The sequence below is a fragment of the Dasypus novemcinctus genome, chromosome 10 (genome assembly GCF_030445035.2).
Source record: "Dasypus novemcinctus isolate mDasNov1 chromosome 10, mDasNov1.1.hap2, whole genome shotgun sequence".
NCBI classification, from domain to species: domain Eukaryota; kingdom Metazoa; phylum Chordata; class Mammalia; order Cingulata; family Dasypodidae; genus Dasypus; species Dasypus novemcinctus.
Window position 1 is genome coordinate 23,928,175 of NC_080682.1, and position 21,351 is coordinate 23,949,525.

A 21,351-nucleotide genomic window follows, 5' to 3' on the forward strand; every position below is an offset into this window, starting at 1 on the left:
TGTTAAAAGGAATTATTTTGCAGCTTTTACAAGGTACAAACTTCAGGTTAAATAGTGAATGGAATATACAGTGTTCCTAGGTTGAGTAAGGCCAATATTTAGTGGAAGAGACATGAAAACAGAATGCGTGAGAAAATGTGTGACTAGATCCTAATCTGGACCTGAAAATAAATATAACTCATATATGGGGTATGAGCAGAATATAGCCAACCCATCTCATATGATAGAATTTGACTTGAAAACAAGAAGTTATTTCTATGTCTCTTACTGACTGATTCTTGTCCATCCCTAAGGAAGCAAGGAGGACAAGGCTAAAAATAAATCAGATAACCTATACATTGCCTGTAACAACTTACTATTACTATATCCTATTTTGAAGAGAACATTTGCACATATTTTCCAGGTTTTCTTTAGGGCTCTTTTCACCTCTGTGTTCCTCAAACTGTAGATCAATATGGGTATCACCAAGGTATAAAAATACAGAGGCCAATATATCGCTATCAAAAGAGTGACTGGATTTGGGCTGCACATACATAAAGAATAGTGTTCCATAGAATACCACCACCACTGTCAGGTGAGATGCACATGTGGAGAAAGCTTTATGCCTGCCCTCTGCAGACTTCATCATAAGGATGGATGTAAGGATCAAAATCTAGGACACGAGAAGAGAGGACACCAAGGTTAAAGCTTAAAAGAACAGTATTATCAATTTAATTTCATATGTGTTTGAGCAGAGCAAAGATATCAAAGGCAGACTATCACAATAAAAATGCCTGATGACATTATAGCCACAAAATGAAGATATGAAAATTTTTATGATGGTCAGCAAGGACACAAAAACACTGTAGAGATAAGTTTTCACTACTAACAAGTGACATACTGTTTTTGACATGATGCCTGTATAGAGCAGAGGGTTACAGATGGCTACATAGTGATCATAGGCCATTGCTGACAAAATGAAAAGTTCACTAGTGATAAACATACCAAAGAAAGTAAGTTGGGCAGCACACCAAGGAAAGTATATTGTATGTTGATCTGCAAGGAATTTAAAAAGCATTTTGGGTCCCACAGCTGTTGAATAACCAATATAAGTGGAGGAAAGATGTCTGAGGAAAAAGTACATTTGTGTTTGTAGCCTGGAGTCTATAATGGTGAGAATGCAAGTCCAGTTTACCCACCACTGAGACCATGTAAACAAGGAGGAAGAGTCCAAATAATGGGATCTGTAGCTGAGTGCAATCTGTGATTCCCATAAGAATAAATTCACTCAGAATTGTTAGATTGCTTTTGTCTATCCAGGCCACTCAACAGGAAATCTATACAGAAAATAATCATAAGAAGAATCAATAATTTTTAGAAATGTGACTGAAATATATATATATATATATATATTTCTAATTTCAATTAGAGTTGTGGGTTTATATATATATATATAAACCCACAACTCTAATTTCAATGTGTTCATCAAAATCCTTCATCTAATTTTGCTGACCAAATATTATCAGCCATTTTATACTAGTTGACAACGTGATTATACAAAGTACTCAATTATTTGAAAAAAAATTGAGCAGTGTGCAATATCATTAGGATAAAATCACTATAAGGTTCATTCAATTTTACTGTCACCTGGGGAAAATTGTTTCAAACTGATTTTCAGTGTCAAAGATTTATCCCACATATTATTAGTCACAAAATGAAAACCATATCTTTGAAGAGATTTTAGTATTAAAACCCTAAACAATGAATTTATTTAGTTTAAATTATATTGAAACAGCCTAACATTCAATACTCCTAATAACAAAGTATGGAATTTGCAAAATCATTATGAAATTTTGGGACAAAAACTTTTATTCAAAATATAATCAAAGCTCAGACTGTGCTTCCAGTTTCTAGACAACCCAGTGAGTAGAGAAATAATGTCATTGTCACTAGACATAATGACAAGATATTTGAAGAGATAATATATCTGATCTATTTCAAAAGTTGATATCATTGAAAAAGATTTTATACTTAATATTATTAATATTATGAAAATCATCTACAGAAATCCTAAAGTGATGCATGAGAAAGAGAGAGAGAGAAAGAAAAAGAAAGAGAAAAAGAAAAAGAAAGGAGAAAGCAAGAAAGGGAGAAAGAACAGGGAAGAGAAAGGATGGAGGAAGGAAGGGAGGGAGGGAGGGAGAACAAAGGTGAATGATAATATATACAGAATACATTTTTGTAGCAAATAGGCATTATTTTAATTGGAGCAACAAATTAGGCATTTCTAATTTTGGTAGTATCTTTTGTATCGCATTCTTCATAAGTGTAAAATGATGATGAATTTTTAATAAGAGTATGTTTTGTTTATGAGATCAGTGTTGACATATTAAGAAAGTGAATTTTAATGATGTTTATTAATTACTTTCAAATGCTTCAGCATATTAATATCTTGTAATATAACTCTCTCTCTCTCGTTTCTATGCATACACGCACACGGTGAATTTTAGTAATTGTAGAATTGGTGATGGTAAATGGATTACAATTGCTTTGCTCTTTCTATGTTCTTTCATGTGTAAAAATATTCACCATAAAAATTGACAAAAATGTGTACAAAAATTTAGAATGTCCTATTCGTAAAGTAGCCATGGGAAATCCATTACATATAAAACAAGCAATGTCCTTAAAAATGGCTGTAAAGCAACGCAAATAAGGAAACTGTGGCATCACATTTTTTTAAATTAAGGTAACTTCAGATGGCCAATAGAATCCTTATGTTGTAACTTTCAACTAGACATGTAGAAGGCTGAACACTGGGGAATAAGGTAGAATTATAAAGGAAAGTTTGATACTCTTTTTAAAATTTTTCTTAATAAGAGAAAACATACAAGGGGTTTAACAATTAAAAGTAAAGAATATATTATAATGAAAAGAAATTCCCTCCTGCTCTACCTTTCTGCATCCCCATTCCCATTGCCCAGATTGTGTGCTCATGAAGCAAAGCTAGATGTTGTTTTAATGGTTACACATATCCACCTTTATACATAATAGAATTAAATAGTCATGCTTTAAATCCTTGCATCTATAGATGCTAAATCAAAAGAACTAGTGGTATCTAGATATGTAAAAATAATTAATGTTGTCTTAGAAATGATAAATTAAATTAGCTGTATGAGTAAATGTAGGGCTGATTGAAGATGAAGTATTTTACAACTCTTAACTGTCATAGTAGAGATTCAAAATGTAATATATGAAATAAAAAATAAACAAATGGTGTAATTATTTAGAAACAATGATGTAATTGTGAGGAAAAGGAAAAGTAGAATCAAATAATATTCCCTAGAGTCAGCCTCCAATTTCCCAGTACAGCTTTCAAAGCTAAAATAAATGGCAATACATTTATTTATATCATGAAAGATAAAGAAATATATGCATCTCACTACATGCACTTAATTATAAAAGTATTTTTTGAGGGGAAGAGAAAGAAAATCTTGAACCACTAAATAAATAAGTGGTGAAAAACACTATACTTTTAAGTCAAATAGACATTCTTTCTCCTTACTTTTGCAAGGACAATTCTTTGCTAAAATCTGTAATTGCAAGGATTTTAATTTTAGTTCTGATCATCTTTAGCTGTGTATCAGTCATTTAAAATATATTTTTATGAAATTTCAAAGACTCCTCCAAACCTTGGAGGTAAGATCTAGGGGCAGTCCTCTTACTCATCAAACATTTTGGATTGGCTAAGTTACACTGTTCTGAAACAGGCACTTTAATATTTTCATTTGGCCTCATCTTAAACTAAAAGTTGAGGGTTGCATATGACATTGATCATTTGAATTATACTGATAAATTTAGAAACTATATGAAATAAATAGAGCAAAGTCAAAACAGAGTAATTACAAGGAAATATCAATAATATTAATTTAAAGGTAAATGGAAAGCACTATGGAAATCTTGAGGTTAATTCTGAAACATTTGATTAACTACAAATAAAAATATCACACTTGATATCTGGTTGTGGTTTCAAATGAAAGAAAATAATCATAAAATTAGTAATTTCATTATTTCATGAAAATAATCATGAATTAGTAATTTGGACGTGGAATTTCTCCTCTTCAGAGATTGTACTAACCAAAGAATATCAATTAACTAAGAAGGAATTGAATGTCAAAATCTAGCTTTGTTCAAAGCCCATGATAATGAGTATTGAAACACCACATAAGCCCAGAAACTCATTATAAAAGCAAATTGCTAATGCATGTGACTACATCACCTATATTTGGTATTAGATACTACAAGTTATGTGGAAAATGAGGGCCAAGATAGGTCACTGGAACTATGAGAGGTAAGCCTTATTTTAATTTCCTAGGCTGTTCAGAGAAATACCATGAAATGTGGGCAGGATAAACAATGAGAATGTATTAGCTCATGGTTTGAGGCTGGGAAAAAGTCCGAATAAAGGCAGTATAAAGGAAATGCTTTCTTTCCAAAGACCAGTGTTCTGGGGCTGATTGCCAGCCTCTTTGGTTTTCCCGTCCCAAGACAAGGCACATGGCAGCATCTCCTGGTCTCTCCTTACATTCCCAGATTGAGTTCTTGTCTCCTGTGGCTTTCTCTCTTTCTCTCGGAATTTCACCCTGCTTATAAAGGACTCCAGTTACAGTTATAAGATTAAGATCCATCCTGATTGAGGTAGGGTTACAACTTCTTAATTGAAATCACCTCATCAAAAGGTCCTATTTAAAATGTTTCACAGCTAAAGGAATGAATTAGATTTAAGAACATATTTTTCTGGGGTACATTCAGCCTCAAATTACAACAGTCCCATTAACAGGAAAGGGTTGGTTGCTTACTTACCTTTAAAGTGAATTATGACTTGTGCTATCCATATGCTCTTAAAACAGCCAAATAAGAATTTATGGGTTACTTTCCTCCTTTGAGACTTTCCCTTAGGAGAAGGCATACAATTTATTAATTTTGCCTAAAGCATTTGAAATCTTCCAAGTAAGCCAATGGGATAGCTACTACTTACAAATAACACCTTTATATTCCCACAAGAGGAAAGTTATTTTTGATAACTTTCTACAGTGTCTCTTAGTTGTTTCCTCTGCTGCCAACTAGAGATTTGGAAAAAAATATATTGTACCTGTAGGATAGATATTTTAACCTGTTTTGTAACTCTTAATAATCTCCTTTTATTTACAATGGCTTACTCATGGCTTTATAGCTGAGGACACAATGGAGAAGGGTTTAAACATTGTCTATTATATTGTTTTAAAAATTCACAAGGAAAAAAGTGAATCTATGTGTAGCTATTTGTCCCTTATATTGAAATATACTATACATATAAACAAATGCACATAGCATAAATAATTTTTTTCAAATTTGACACATCTCTATACCCAGAATCTAGATTAAACCATAATAACAAAAAAACAATACTAATATCAACAATAAAAAATATTATCAGGACCCCAGAGAAATACCATATTCTTTCTTTGATTATGATGCCCACTCCCCAAAAATGTATTTCCAATGTTCTGACTTCTATCAGCATGTGTTGGTTTTTTATTTTCTCCTGTCATTCTATTCTTTGGGAAATAGCTTGATTTTTAAAATTACTATAGTTTTGTAACAGTGATGCTATCACATAGCATAGTTCCTGCAAATTTGGTCTCTTTATATTATATTATGTGAGTTAGAGATCCAATTTCATTTTTTTTCCATCTGGATATCCAGTTTTCACAGCATCATTTGCTGAAAAGACTGTTCTTTCCCCCTTGAGTCATACAGGCATGTGGATTAAGTTGAAGAATATATTCAAGTCTAAATACATAATTCAATCTATCACAACATCTTACCAACATTAAATCTTCCAATACATGAACATGTGATATCTTTCCTTTTATTTGGATCTTCTTTAATTTCTTTCAGTAATATTTTGTAGTTCTTAGCACACACATCTTCCACGTCCTTGGTTAAATTTATTTCAAGGTAGTTTATTCTTTAAGTTACTAGGATGAATGTAATTGTGTCCTTGATTTTTTTTTCAGATTGTTCATTGCTAGCATATAGAAACACTGCTGATTTTTTAAATTTATTTTTACATCAAAGTTACAAGTTACTCAGTTAACCCAATATAATAACTATAAAAACAGTAAATCTGCTTTACCAGTGGCTAAACTCCCCCTTATTCTTGTTCCTTCAATTTTGAAGGATTTGTGAAAATGTTCACTCTACTTCAGGCTGAAAAGTGATGTCTTTCAATGGATGAAAATGTTGTTAACACATATGATGGTAGCACTACTGATTTTTGATTTTTGATCTTGAACCCACAACTTCACTGAATTCATTTAATAGCTCTAGAAGTTTTGCTCTGATATTTTTTTCTTTTTGATTCTTTATATAGAGTAGCATCTCATGTGCAAATAGAGATAATTTTCCTTTTTCCTTTTTAGTCTATATGTCTTTTTCTTGCTTAATTGCTCTGGCTAAAACTTCCAGTATAATGTTAAATAGCAGTGTTGAGAGTGGTCATCCTTATTTTGTTCCTGACTTCAGGGAAAATGATTTCAATCCTTCATCACTTAGTATGATTAGGTGTGGGTATTGATATATACTCGTTATCATGTTGAGGGAGTTCCCTCTCATACCCAGATTTTGTTTGATTTGTTTTCATTAAAGGGTGCTGGCTTTTGTCAAATATCTCTCCTGTGTCAGTTGAGATACTCATGTGTTGTTATTCTCTCAATGTGGTATATTACATTGATTTATTTTTTTATATTGAATTTCTGGGATAATTTGCACCTCATTACATGTAATGTGCTGGGTTTGTATGCTAGCATTTGTTGAAGATTTTAGAATTTTTATTTACACTGGATATTGTGATGTCCTTACCTGGCTTTGGCATCAGTGTAATTCTAGACTCATAAAATGAGTTAGGAAGTATTCTTCCCTTTCCTTTTGTTGTTTTTGAAGAGTTTGACAAGACTGGTGTTAATTCTCATTTGAATATTTGGTAGAATTCACCAGTGAAGCAGCAATGTCCTTGTTACTCCTTTATTGAGAGGTTTTTGATTACTAATTCTATCTCTTATTCTTGGTCTGTTGAAAGCTTCTATTTCTTCTTGAGTCTATATAAGTAGTTAGTGCACATCTAGAAATTTGTCCATTTCATATTGAGTGTCTAATTTGTTGGTGTAAAATGAAGGTGTGGGGTACTATCTTGTAACCCTTTTTTAAATTATTTCTGTACGGTCAGTAGTTATCTCCCCATTTTTACTGTTCAGTTGTTGTATTTCTCAGCTCTAGAATTTTTTTTGGTTACTTCTTATAATTTCTACAACTTTATTGAAATTCCTATTTTAATCATATATTATTTTCTTGATTCCTGTTCATTCTTTGTCCATGTTTTCTTTAGCTAATTGAGCATATTTAAAACACTTATTTTCAAATGTCTAGTATATAAATCTCAGAGATTTATCAAGGATGTTTTCTGCCATGAATTATTCCTTTGACATGGCAATCTTTTCTTGTTTCTTTCAATGTTTTGTAAGTTTCTTTTGAAATATGGACTTTTGAAAATTTTAATATGCTAGCTCTGGAATTCAGATTCTCTCACTTCCAAAAGTTTGCTTTGTTTTTAATTGCTGGAGGGAGTATTCGTGTATTTGTTTAGTGTTGGTTCCAACCTAATTTTGCAAAGACTTAGAATATAATCACTAAGTCTCTGTTTCATTAGCTTTCTTAGAGCTACTATTATGACAGAGATTCCTTGCATGTCAAGAGCTAAAAGAAGAACAAATTATACCTCCCTCAGAGTTTGCCTTTAGAGCCCAGAGAGACTTCCTCTTGTGATGAATTTCAGTTGGGAAGCTTTTAACATTGCACTATTACATTAGGTGTTTCGTAAAAGAATTTTTATATATAATCTATTAGATTGACATTTTTTTTCTGTTCTACTAGAAAGTTTATTATAAATTTATGTCAATTTTTATCATATGCTCATTTTCATTATTCTTTTAAATTATGATCATTTGATTATATAAATTAAATATCATATATGAAATTAACCTTGAATTCTTGCATATATGTTCTTGCATATATGCAGTATGCATTTAGCTGTGAACAAATTTTTAAAAATATGTATAACTTTTACAAGCTGTCCAAATCTTATGAGTAAAACTTAATATGTCTTAGATTAGTATACACTAGTGTAAGTAACTTTGGGGATGTATGGTTTCTTTCATTAAATATTATACCTGTGTGATCCATCCTTCTCTTTCTCCTTCCTTCTCTTTCTCATTCTTCAATTATGGTATAAAAATCCAGTGTATGAATGATTTGTTTGCCAAGGCTACTGTATGAAATTACCATAGAAAGTTTGCTTAAATAAAAGAAATTTATTATTTCACAGTTCTGAAGGTTAGAAGTCTAAATCAAAGTATTGGCAGGACCATTCTTCCTCTGAAATGTTTAGAGTTCTGGCAGTGGCTAGCAACCCGTGGTGTTCCTTGAATTATGATTTAATTCTATCTCTGCCTTCATCATATAGCCTCATCTGCTCTTCTCTTCCTGTGTCCAAATTTGCTCTGTTTATACAAATACCAGTCAAAATCTGATCGAAATCTCATTTTGGTTATGATTTATTCTGATGTAGAATTCCTCCCCAACCAAAGAACAGTGAAACCTAGAAACAGGTAATCTGCTTCCAAAATACAGTTTTGCGATGGGGCATAGAACAGGCATTCCCAAACAAATAAAGAGAAATTGGATGGGAAAAAGGGGGTCACAGATCTCAAGTAAAAATTCCATTAGCTTTCAGGGCTTGGGACTAGTCTGTATCTTGATACTATGTCCTCTTGGCCTGAAGGAGTGGCAGCCTAACCATCTCTGACTACAGCGATGACAGTCCCAATCTCTCTAAACACCTGGGTGATGGCCATGTCTTTTCTGAGCTCTGGGGAAGATATCCCTCCTTTTCAGTACATCAAGGTAGGACTGCTCTCTTGACCCTAGGAAATACTTGTAGTCCAGACATCTGTGTCCTTGATTCTGTCCTTGGAGTAATTCTTCCTTTATTTCATCCCATCTCTGAACCTCTCAATCTAGGCTGGCAGTGTTTCTGTTGATACAAAATTCTCAAGAATCTTGATGGTTTCTATACAATCCATGGAATTTCAAACCATTAGACTATACAAGTTTTTTGAAATAGCACAAGCATATTGTTGAATTTTTCTCTACCTTTTATTCATACAGTGCTTTCTAAAGACTTTTCACATACAGTAAACTTTTGTAAATAATCTTATTTCCTGTATATATATATATATATATTCTACCTTTGACTTGAATAGTAAGTTTTCACAGATATTTCCTGATCCTGTGTAGAGCAGCTTTGACCTCTTTGTTCCTCAAACTATAGATCATGGGATTCAACATGGGTATTACCATGGTGTAAAATACAGAGGCCATTTTATCAGTATCAAAGGAGTGACTGGACTTGGGCTGCACATACATAAAAAATAAAGTCCCATATAACACAACGACCACAGTCAGGTGAGATCCACATGTGGAGAAGGCCTTTTGTCTGCCTTCTGCTGAGTTCATCCTGAGGATGGCCTTAAGGATCAGCATGTAAGACAAGAGAACTATTAGAAGAGATGAAACCAGATTAAATGCTGAAAAGATCAGTATTATCAACTCGATATCACGTGTGTTTGAGCACAACAAATTTAACAATGGAAGACTGTCACAGTAGAAATAACTAATAACATTATAGCCACAGAAGGATGAAATAAAAATCTTTATGGTGGTTAGCAGAGACACAAAGGCACTGTAGAGATAGGGGATTGCCACCAGCACCGAGCATACTTTCTGAGACATCACAACTGTGTATAGCAAGGGGTTACAGATGGCCACATAGCGGTCATAGGCCATTGCTGAAAGAATGAAAAGTTCACTAATGATGAATGTGATGAAGAAAGCTAGCTGTGTAGCACAGCACTTATAGGAGATAGTATTTTGATTCACTATAAAACTCCCCAACATTTTGGGTCCCACAGCTGTTGAGTAACCAAGATCAATGAAAGCCAGGTGTCTGAGGAAAAAGTACATGGGAGTTTGTAGCCTGGAGTCTGTTTTGGTAAGGATGATCATGCCCAAGTTGCCCACCACTGAGATCATGTAGATGATGAGGAACAGCCCAAATAATGGAGCCTGAAGTTCAGGGATGTCTGTGATCCCAGTCAGAATGAATTCATTCAACACTGTTTGATTTTGAGTGTTCATCCAGGCCATTAGGGAAACTTATTGTGGGAAGAACTATTAGAAGTGTCATTGGATTTCAGTAGGGATCACCTGGTAAAATTTCAGAATACAAAGTCATTATATGTAAGATAAAGCCATGTAAAAATTTTTGGATTAAGTAATTCAAAGTAAGACCAACTTCTATCATTGAGAATAGAACCACAGTTAGAAGTTATCACAATATAAAATGTGTGTGTGTATTAGAAATTTTATTTGCATGTCAAATACTGGTCACCATTTCAGGATATACACAGTTAATTTATGGTTCTGTCAGCAATAGCACATTTGATAAGCCTGGCCTACTCTGGATATTCTGATATTATTTTGCTTTTTTTAAGAAATTGCTATAGTTAAAGCATACAACACTTTTAGAAGAAATTAAAATGAATGATAAACATTTGCTCCTTTCTCCTCCACTTCACTCCATATATCCAAAACAAAGTATTATTAACTCATGTAGCAGCCTTTACTTCTTCTCATTCTGAACTCCACATTTAATTAGCATTTTCATTCTGATATGCATTTGATATTTTTAAATAGTATTATCATTCTATTATTCTTTATGAGTTTTAAACAAAACTTTTGGTTTTATTTAGTATTAGAGACAGAAATTTATAGTATTTTTATTTTTTATTTTTATTTTTAAGGAGGTACTGAAGTTTGAACCCAAAACCTCATAGGTGGGAAGCAGGTACTCAACCACTAGAGCTACATCTGCTGTCCAATTTTTTTTAATAATAGGTAAAACTTTAGCTCATTTGTAGAAGACTCCAAAATACCTACTCAAATGCACATAATTCACATTATAATTATGTATCAAAAACTTCAATATTTATATATAACTTTCCTGATTTTGTTGTGTAGAATATCAAATAAGCCCTGCAATTACATTTTATTCATTGTGAAAGAAGCATTAGCAGACATACCCTCATTAGCTTTGGCTGAACGATAATATATGAAAAGGAGAGTTTAACTTTTCTTATAATTTTATAACATTATTTCAGAAAAATACAAAATTATTAAAATGTATTTCTCAATGTACCATCCAAAATTATCCAGTAAACCATTATGAATATACTTATCCAATTAAATAAAATGAACCTCTAAAGTAGGTGGTCTTCCTCAAGTGCCTCAAGAGCTAGTACATGGTATAGTATCACAACATAAAGTATTATGGTAAAAGTTAAAGTAAAAGTAATAGGCAATATGGGGAGGTGGATATTTCATGCCTCATCCAAAGTACTCAAATTTAACTTGTTAAAATTCACTTGAGCAAGACACTGACCAGATTAGAAGGTTTTTGCTGTATTTTAAATTTTAATGACATACTTATATCTATATATTATGCTCAACCAAGTGTACATCAAACATTTTAAATTGACAAATTTTAATTTCAGACTTATATTTCCTCTACCTTTACTTTCTTTTCTTTTCCCCTTCAGTTAGTTTTGAAGACAAGTGTTTCTGAACTTTCAAAGAAGCGATCATCCATATTTTGTACAAACTCCTCTGGATTATGCAAAATGAAGACTATTTTGCAACTCATACTAGGAAGTTTGCATAACCCTGTTTTATAAAAAGGTATAAATATTATTTGTCACCCACCATTTTATACATACAGGTGCAAAAATCCTGAACAACATCAATATATCATTAATATCAACTTGAAAAGGCATCCTCTAATCTATTTTCTGTCTCTACAAATTCACCTAGTCTAGAGAGTTTATATGTGAATATGCTTAACTAAGATTAAGAAATTGGTTAGATTAATATATACTGCTCACATTTAAAAGGGGGGAAGGAAGAAATACAGGAAGGAAGAAATAATCATGAATGACAATTCTCATGATTGGGGAATGAACAATGGACTAAAGTAAACTTATTAGTATTTTAGTATAGACTTATTATTCTAGCAATGGAAGAATTTTTATTAGTGATATAAAGGCAGTGGCCACCAGAAATTGTGAGGGAAGAAAAGGGAAGAAAAGGTTTAACATGGGGGCATTTTTGGAGCATTGGAATTGTCCTGCATGACATTGCAATGATGGATACAGGCTATTACACATTTTGTTATGACCTATAAAATTGTGTGAGGAAGAGTGTAAATTATAACGTAAACTATAGTCCACAGTTAGCAGCAATGCTTCAATATGTGTTCATCAATTGTAACAAAAGTGCCATATTAATGGAAGATGTTGTCAATGTGAGAAAGTGTGGGAGGGGGAAAGGGTGGGGCATATGGGGATCCCTTATATTTTTGATGCAATATTTATGTAATCTAAAGTTTCTTTAAAAATAGAATAATACATTAGGACTTGAAGACTTTGTGTGATTGCATCAGAGAGATATGTATACATATTATTTGAAATCATAAAACAAAAAGAACTAACACTCGTACTCCTCTCATCTATCAAAACTAACAAACACATGAGCCCTTAGGCATGTATGACTCATTATTGGGTAAAATATATGCATTACCTCAATAAGGAAACACTAAATCCACAATAAATGAACATGAGTGAATGAGATAAATTTGTGGTTGACTGTAGAATCGTGATTATGCAGCTAGTGATGTTCTATGAAGATGTTATTGATCTGTTCTACCTTACTATACTTTTATCCCATTAGGCCAGATTCTTAAATACAAGGACAATGTTCTATGGACTGAGCTACACAGTTTGCATTGTAGTTGTTTCATTATATACAGGGGCCTGTGGAGAGATATGGGAAGGTCTCATCCTTTTCCCATTTCCTAGCATAGTATTTTCTCTTTACTTGTGATATATGAACTTTGTAACATGAAATACACATAAGGGTGAACACATCCCTTACTGCATTTAGGTATATTATGAGAGGCTAAAGGGAATATGCAAGCCTAGAGCTGTGGAACATTTAAGGCATGGCAAGGTCAATACTTAAAAAAGAATATATACAACTGACATAATTCATCTAAGGACAGGCCCTTACTGACACTTTATACTGATTTTAAATAGTTTGGCCCTCATTAGAAATATATACAGAGATCTTTCTAAGCCTTGAATTTCACTATCCATATGGAAAAACATTCAAATTTATTACAAAAATTTTGGGGCCCTACCACTCTATTATTGTGCTCTGATGAGTATATTGGCCTAAGCTAAGTGTTTACTATTTTGTTTGACTTTGTCATCAATTTACTATAGCAGAAATCACCGTTGTACAAATATCTTTCTCCCCACTCCCTATCATTTTAGGCCACCTCTGATGTTGCCTGAAGCTATGTCCAAGCTGCAGGTTCCACAACTTTCCTAGGGACAATTCCAAGAAAATTTCTGTAGGGCATGTCAAAACCTTTCAAGTGATTGAGACACACATGCTTTCAGCAGTAACTTGCTCTCTATTGCACACGTTAGCTTTTCTCCCTTCCCTATCAGACATTCCCCATTCTCTGTTTATGCTTCCAGAAATCGCCGACCAGCAATCATCATATTCCAAGGCCTTGTCAAAGTATCTTCTCAAGAGGGAATTTGAACTCTGACAATCTATGTCTCTTGTATGGTGGTGGTAAATGAGTGCACAGATATCCATGGTACAAATGAAACTCTGCAGGTGCAGTTAATAGGAGACAATGATAAGGCTAATCACCCATTACTGAATAACTGGAAGCTCTCATCAAAAACATTTATGTTTGAGACATAAACTCTTACTCAACATCAATGACCCTGACCTGACCATCACTATCTTTGCTAAGACCACATTTCAGATGAAGTTTTCTAAAAGCACTTACTTTTTTCCTCATCAGAATTTTCATTGTTTTGATTGCTAGTATCAATATAGAAATAATAAAAAATAGAAACAGATTTCTTACTTCCTTCAAAGAGCAAAATAATGGTCTTAAAAATGCCAAGTTATTCCAAAAAACATTGTTATTAAATGAGAATATTAATATGTATGACATAGTATAAAAAGTCTTGTACTGGTACATTATCACTTCCACATTTATATTGAAACCACAAGACAAGAATTGTCACTGGAGCTAATCTGAAAATCATGAAGATTGGGGTCCTTTACTCACCTCAAAAGAGAAATGTGTTATTGCTCCCCTTGTGGTTATTAGCCTCACTGAAATTAGAAGAATTTATGTGTCTCTCCCCTCTGAGACACAACCTTGGCAGCATGAATGTAATGTGTTATTATTCTCAAAGCATCAGATCAGGAAACAATGCCACTGGGACTTTGTTAGTTATCCAGGGAACCTTTGATTTCCCTATTGAGAAGCATTGTTTCATATGTTATATCTTTGTTTTCTTGTGTTATTTTGTACAACCTTCCATCAGGCACCTTAATTTATTTGGATTATTTATTTGAAACACACTTTAAGCCCCCAAAATTTATTTCAATTTTCAGTATTTTCACAATGGTTTCCTCCAAGTTTTACGATGGAGTCAGATTTCTTTAGCATGTCCTATAGTTTTTAAAAGATTAAAAAATAATACAAATTATGAATATGTGTGTTAACCTTATTTTATTTCTTTCTCTTAATCTCAAAACTGAATTAAGTTCATCCTACCTTAATTCTGTATCCCATAATCCTCATCGGTCCTCATTCTCAGTTTTACTTCTGTTCTTCCTATGCAGGCCCCTCTTCAAAGAAGATTGATGTAGGTCCTTAGAAGGCATCCATCTTCATAGAGTAAAACTAATGTATGTTTTAATGAGCATGGGTGTGTTGTAACATATTTCACTTTGATATCTAAGGTCTTCATTCAACTAGGTTTTTGAGATCTTTTAATTTTGCTATACATACACCGATTACTTGCTGCCTTCTTATCTCCACTAATATTATGGTAATATTATTATATTGCTATAATCTGTAGCTACTGCCACTTAATAAATGCATTTTCAGTAGCAAACATTCAGTTAGTTCCTAATTACTGAATTCTACATATATTACCACAATTAACAACTTTGTGTGTCTCTCTCCACTAATCCATGATTGAAGTGCATGCAAGAGTGGATCTCTGCTTCAGGACAAATACACAAATTTGATTTCCAAAGGATCATTTCAAGATTACTTTTTCAATGTTCTTTCCACCATCAATGTACAAGGATTTCAGGATTCTACTTATGAATTTGAGCTGTTTATACATATAATAAGGACTGAGAAAAATAATTTAATCAGATTTGATTTGATAAAACTAAATTGTGAGGAAGCAGATGTGACTTAAGCAGTTGGGTGCCTGCCTACCACATGGGAGATCCCAGGTTTGGTTTCTGGTGACTCCTAAAAAAGACAAGCAAGACTGCGAGCCAATACAATGGGCTGACTCAGCAAGATGATGCAACAAGGAAACATAATGAGAGACAAAACAAGCAAGGAGTGAAGGTAGCTCAAGGGATTGGGTGCCTCCTTCCAACTTGGGAACACTGAGGTCTCAGGTTCAGTTCCAGGTGCCTAGCAAAAAGATGATGAGCAGATACAGAAAGCACACAACAAACACACAGAGAGCAGACAGCAAATGCAAACAATGAATGAGGGGGAATAAATGAATAAAATAACTCTTTAAAAAATTAAATTGTATTTATTTGCCTTAGTATACTATTATGTTTTTAATTTTCAAATTCTGGTCTAAATTTGAAATGAAATTAAGCATAATTCACAGCAACAAATATACTGATTTTTTTTTTACAGAGACAGATAAACACAAGATTTTCATAGATCTTTAATATTTTCATATTTTTAGCAATGATAAGATGGAAAATTTATGAATTTGCTAATAATGTAGTTGCTGAAATCCCACAGAACTGATACATAATCTACAGCAGAGGCAGACTATTTGATGACCAAATCATTTGGCATTGCCTCCTGGACACTTGACTAGACTCTTTTTCATCCTTTCTTGTAGTCACCTAAGGCAAAGTTGCTAAATTCTAATCTAACTTCTTTGCGGTATCTCAGCACTAAACTCATTTTAAGCCATTCATTCCATCACTGTGTGTTTGTCCTGAATGGTTTTCTGGTTTAAAATTTGTATCTGCCAATTGAGGAACAAATAACATGATGACGAAATGTTGAAACAACCTGAGGGAAGAAACAAGAATGAGAGAATGAGAAAAGTTACTACAGTAGAAGAGAAGATACCCTTACAAAGAACTGTTTTTATTTTTTTCCTTTTATTTTTTTATTTTATTTTTCTTTTCTTGTGACATTCTTTTTAAAATTTTTTCTAAATTGTCTTTTTTAAAAAGAAAAATAGATCACACAAAACATTACATTAAAAAACATGAGGCTCCCACATACCTCCCCCCCCCCACTGCTTCCACACCAACAACCTCCCTCATCATTGTGGCACACTCGTTGCACTTGGTGAACACATTTTGGAGCACTGCTGCACCACATGGATAATAGTTTAGCCTGTAGTTCACACTCTCACCCGTACATTCAGTGGGTTATAGCAGGATATACAAAGTCCAGCATCTGACCCTGCAATATCACTTAGGACAACACAAAGTCCCAAAAATGCCCCCAAATCACATCTCTTTTTCCCTCTACCTGCCCTCAGAACTACTGTGGCCACTTTCTCCACCTCAATGCTACAGTTTCTTCCATTACTAGTCACAATAGTTTTATAGTAGAATATCAGTAAGTCTACTCTAATCTATATTCTATTTCTTCATCCTGTGGACCCTGGGGTGGTGATGTCCACTCCACCTCTAGGTCGAGAGAGTGCTTAGATTCCATAAGGATGATGGATGCAATTTCTCTGTTTGCAGTTGTAAGCACCCTTGATTCCCTGGTGTGGGGGTTGACCCTCTTCACCTCCCTGTTAGCTGACCTGGGTAAGTCCAACGAACCAGAGAGTAGGTGTTGCAACTCTGCTGAGGCTCAGGGCCCAGCTGGTACATGAGCAGTTCAGAGATTCAAGTCCTCTGAGTATGCACCGTCCCTAGCACCAACCACAGGTTCAGTAAAAGTGATAGAAGAAGACCATGTTGATTATTCCGTGATCAAGAAGCAATATTTCAACCATGCGCATGTGAGCATGAAAGTTTATAACACAGATTTCATAAAAAGTTCGAAATAACATGATACAATCCCATGACTCCATGTCTAAATAATTGCTTTTGTGTGACTGAGTAATTATTAACCATTAATATTCAGTCATGTATTTTATTAGGTCTTTGAACTGTATTTTGGAAAGCTTTATTTTCTTAAATTATTAGAAACCTCTTTTCATCATTGTATCTCAAATTTTTTTGTATTTAGAATTGATTCTAAAGAAGGTGGCCTTTTGATACTTACATTTTAGTTAACACAAATTCTTATACATCTTTTGAAATGAAAGAGTTTATTATCACAATTACTGTATTAACAAAGCTACTCCAGCCCAGAAAATCCATTTTTTCTTGTAAAATGCCTTGATAAGCAGTAAAGAGATAAAAGCCTATCTGAGACAGTTGCTTGGTATAAAAGTTAACAACTGTGATCATATTTTTGAAAGGACCTCAGGCTACATAGTGTAATAACTCTATTTGAGAGAAGGAAATAAAATTTTGTGCTTCTTGATGGAAGAAAATGATGCTTGGAAAAGAAAAAAAGTAGGAAGAGCTATGAGCCATTTAAGTGGTATAAGGTTATGGGAAAATAGAAATAAAGGACAAGAAGTGAATTCTTTTGTGGGAAAGTCCTTTAATTACTCTTAGAATAAGAAGACTCAATATTATGATATAAGTTTCTACTTTGTTCAGAGGCTTATGGCAGTGCAGACATATGGAATTAGGATGTGTGAAATTCCGGAGAGAGGAATATGCTGTTCAAGCCAAGTTTATATAAATCTTAAGGGATGAGAAAATCCCATTTTGGACATTAAAATTTCCTAGATTTTACATCCAAAAAAATACAGAATCATAGCAAGTAGTAGCTGCTTCTTTATAATTATTGATGCCACATAAAATATTTATATCCAGAGAAGTATTGAGATGCACATTAAATATTGAGGTATAAAGTCACAGACTTTAAAAACCAAATAGATTACAAAAAGCATCTGTAATGGTGAGGCTAATGTTTCAAGTCAGCCAGGTACTTGTGCCCGGTTGTTTGGTCAGCAAGCACTGGGCTAATTGTAATACAAGGGCATTTATGGATGATAGTCACCAGTGACTTTACTGCATACATAGCTGATTACATCTACATCAATCAGGGAAATTGCCTTCAGCAATGAGTGATTGAATGCCTTAAAAGGGGAAGTGATTTCAGCACTCAAAGAGAATTTCCTAGCTCAACTTTAGACAGCCAACATATCCCACTCATCATGGTCCTGCATTGGAACTTTCACTGGAGTCTCAGTTTGCAACCTGCCTACAGAACCTGGACTTGAGCATCCCCATGGTCATGTGACAGACTCGTAAAATCGCATACTGTTAACAGATATCTCCTGTTGGTTTTGTTTCACCAGAGAACACTGACTAATACAGCTTGGTACCAGGAGTGGTTCTTGAGGAACAGAGTTTTAAACATGGGGTATCCGAGGTGGTTCTGGGAGTTTTGCAATTGGCTCTCTACTCTAATTGGACTCAAGGGTATTAATGACTCTCTTCTTAATAAGGAAGAGGCTACCAACAGTCCTTGGTTTGAGTTGGCAATAGAGATACATAAAATATCATCCCTCAATTCCCCTACTTCCATGCTTATAAGAAGCAAGGATCTGGGTGAGGGTGTTTTCAACAACTAAACAGTTTTATGGAGTCAGAGGGTATAATGATGTTGGCTGGTTTCTCCTAGATACTATGGATAAAGTTAACAAAAGATAGGGATGAGTTAAAGTCTTTAAATTTGAAACTTAAACACCACATGAAGGATGTGAAAGTTTCTGTGTGTGCTCTGAAAGAAAATTGTGTCTCCTGTAGCCACAGACTTGAAATATCTGAGAACCAAACTCAGACTTTCATGGTATGAGTAGCTGAGTTACAAAGGAAATTAAAATCTTAACCCCAAAGGGTTTCCACAGTTAGAGTGAAGATGTTGTTTGGAAAGGAGTAGAAACCAGAGGATTGGGATGGAAACATATGGGAGGATGATAATATTTGTGGGGACATTGGAACCCTAAAATTTGCTGAGACTTTACCAGATAAACCTGTGATAGCCTACCCTATGGAGACCATATCTTGTCAACCTTGTATCACCCAGACTTCAGCCTCCCCAAGGAGTCTGGAATTACTCCCTGCCCTGAGGCAGGTACCAGCCAAACACCAGCATACACTGCCCAGTCGACCCTAAGGAACCTGCCTTGCAACCCCTGCCTGTGTGAAGAGATTAATCCTGTCTCACCCGAAGAAAATGTGAAGGAATGCCCTGAGGTCAGCAGTTTGCAAGATATTTCTAATCCTTCTCCTTACCCACCCCCATCATCCTTCTTCTCTTTTAGAACTATAACTAGGTTAAAACCACAACAAGCCCCCAAAGGTGAAATACAAAGTGTGACCCATGAGGAATTATGCTATACTCTGAAAGAACTGCATGCATTTTCCAACTTATATAGACAGAAATCAGGGTAATATGTGTGGGAATGTGTACTAAGGGTATGGGATAATGGTGGAAGGAATATAAAATTGGATCAGTTTGCATTTATTGATATGGGCCCACTAAGCAGAAATTCTGGATTCAATGCTATAGCTCAAGGGGTTAGAAATAGATCTAACAGGCTGTTTGGGTGGCTGACTGAAACATGGACCAAAAGATGGCCTACCATGTCTGAGGTTGAGATGCCTGATTTGTGCTGGTACACAGTAGAAGAGGGAATTCAAAGGCTTAGAGAGATTGGAATCCGAGATTGGATTTACCTTTTGAGACATGCTCAACCAACTTAGGAATGTCCAGAGGACACATCTTTAATCAGGACTGTGAGGAATTAATTTTAAGACTAACTCAATCTTTCCTGAAGATCTCTGTGGCTGCTCTTCTCTATAGCCCAGATATTACTGTAGGGAGGGCTATAATGGAAGTAGAATCCCTAAACATTATGAAAATGATCAGATCTTGGTCTGGTAAAAGTCAAGTATCAGCAATTAATCACCAAAGACAAGGTGGGTGTGGCTACCACAATGAAAGGCAGATTCAAAGCAGCAATCAAAATAGTCTGAGTTGCGTAGTTATGGTATTGACTAATATATCTTGGGGTACCTAGAAGTGAAATAGATGGAGAGTCTGCTAATTTTTTTCTGGATATGTGTAAACCAGTCAAGTGAACAAAATCCTAACTGTAATTACAGATACAGAGAATCAAGGCCCCTTAATCAATTCCCAGTCTTGAGACAGTTTATAGAACCAGACCCCTTGAATGAGGAGAAGGCCAGGTCCCCTTAGGGAAGGGTCCTCTTAAATTGCCAAAAATTTATACTGTTACTCTTCCTCCCAACTTTCCACAAGGAGACCCAAGGCCTTTTACCAGAGTGTGCATTGGGGAAAAGGAAATGATCAGACATTTTGGAGATTATTAGTGTTAGAGGTTTCCCCTTAAAAGGTTAACAATGATTAACTTTCATAAGGCTGTGGCTCCATTCTGATGGCTTGAGCAAGATATGGCCTGTGTGGGGAGGCAGCTCATCTCCCTCCAAGAATGAACAAAGGAGTCATATCACAGTGGGAATGAAGAAGATAAGGACCCTCATTCCTCTGGGCCCTGGCCCATCAAACCCCCCACATTCCAAGAATACCCTACCTCCTAGCCCACTATCCCCAAGCCATACATGAGAAGAATTCACTTTTATAACTGCTTGTTGGTCCCAGGCGTTCTCAGACTCTAATCCTACCCCCATGGACTAATGGTTCCCTGCCTATTGATATACTGTATAGAGTCATATCCACTACCTTCCATAAGTAGTCTGAAGTTTATCTTCAGACCCCCACCATGCCAACAGGGAGGCTGAAGACTATTCTTCAGAGTCCCTATATTGAGAGAGATTTCCAATAAACTTCCTGCCTGCAATCATCAATCTCCACATCCCAATGAGCACCATCACTTCTCTAACACCAGACACTGGCTCAGAAGTGACATTAATTTCAGGAGACCTGAAATGTCACTGTGG

At 34.6% G+C, this 21,351-nt stretch overlaps 1 protein-coding gene and 1 pseudogene across 1 annotated transcript; both read right to left on the bottom strand.

Moving 5' to 3' along the window:
* Nucleotides 1-288: 288 nt before the first annotated feature.
* LOC101440577 (olfactory receptor 8K3-like) lies at nucleotides 289-8,927 on the bottom strand (annotated as a pseudogene).
* A 415-nt stretch (nucleotides 8,928-9,342) lies between these two features.
* LOC101440136 (olfactory receptor 8K3-like) lies at nucleotides 9,343-11,779 on the bottom strand. Its single transcript, XM_012518980.2, has 2 exons — nucleotides 11,758-11,779; nucleotides 9,343-10,247 (listed from the first exon to the last, which is right to left on the bottom strand). The coding sequence occupies exons 1-2, from the start codon at nucleotides 11,777-11,779 to the stop codon at nucleotides 9,343-9,345; spliced, it is 927 nt and encodes a 308-aa protein (XP_012374434.2).
* Nucleotides 11,780-21,351: the final 9,572 nt, after the last annotated feature.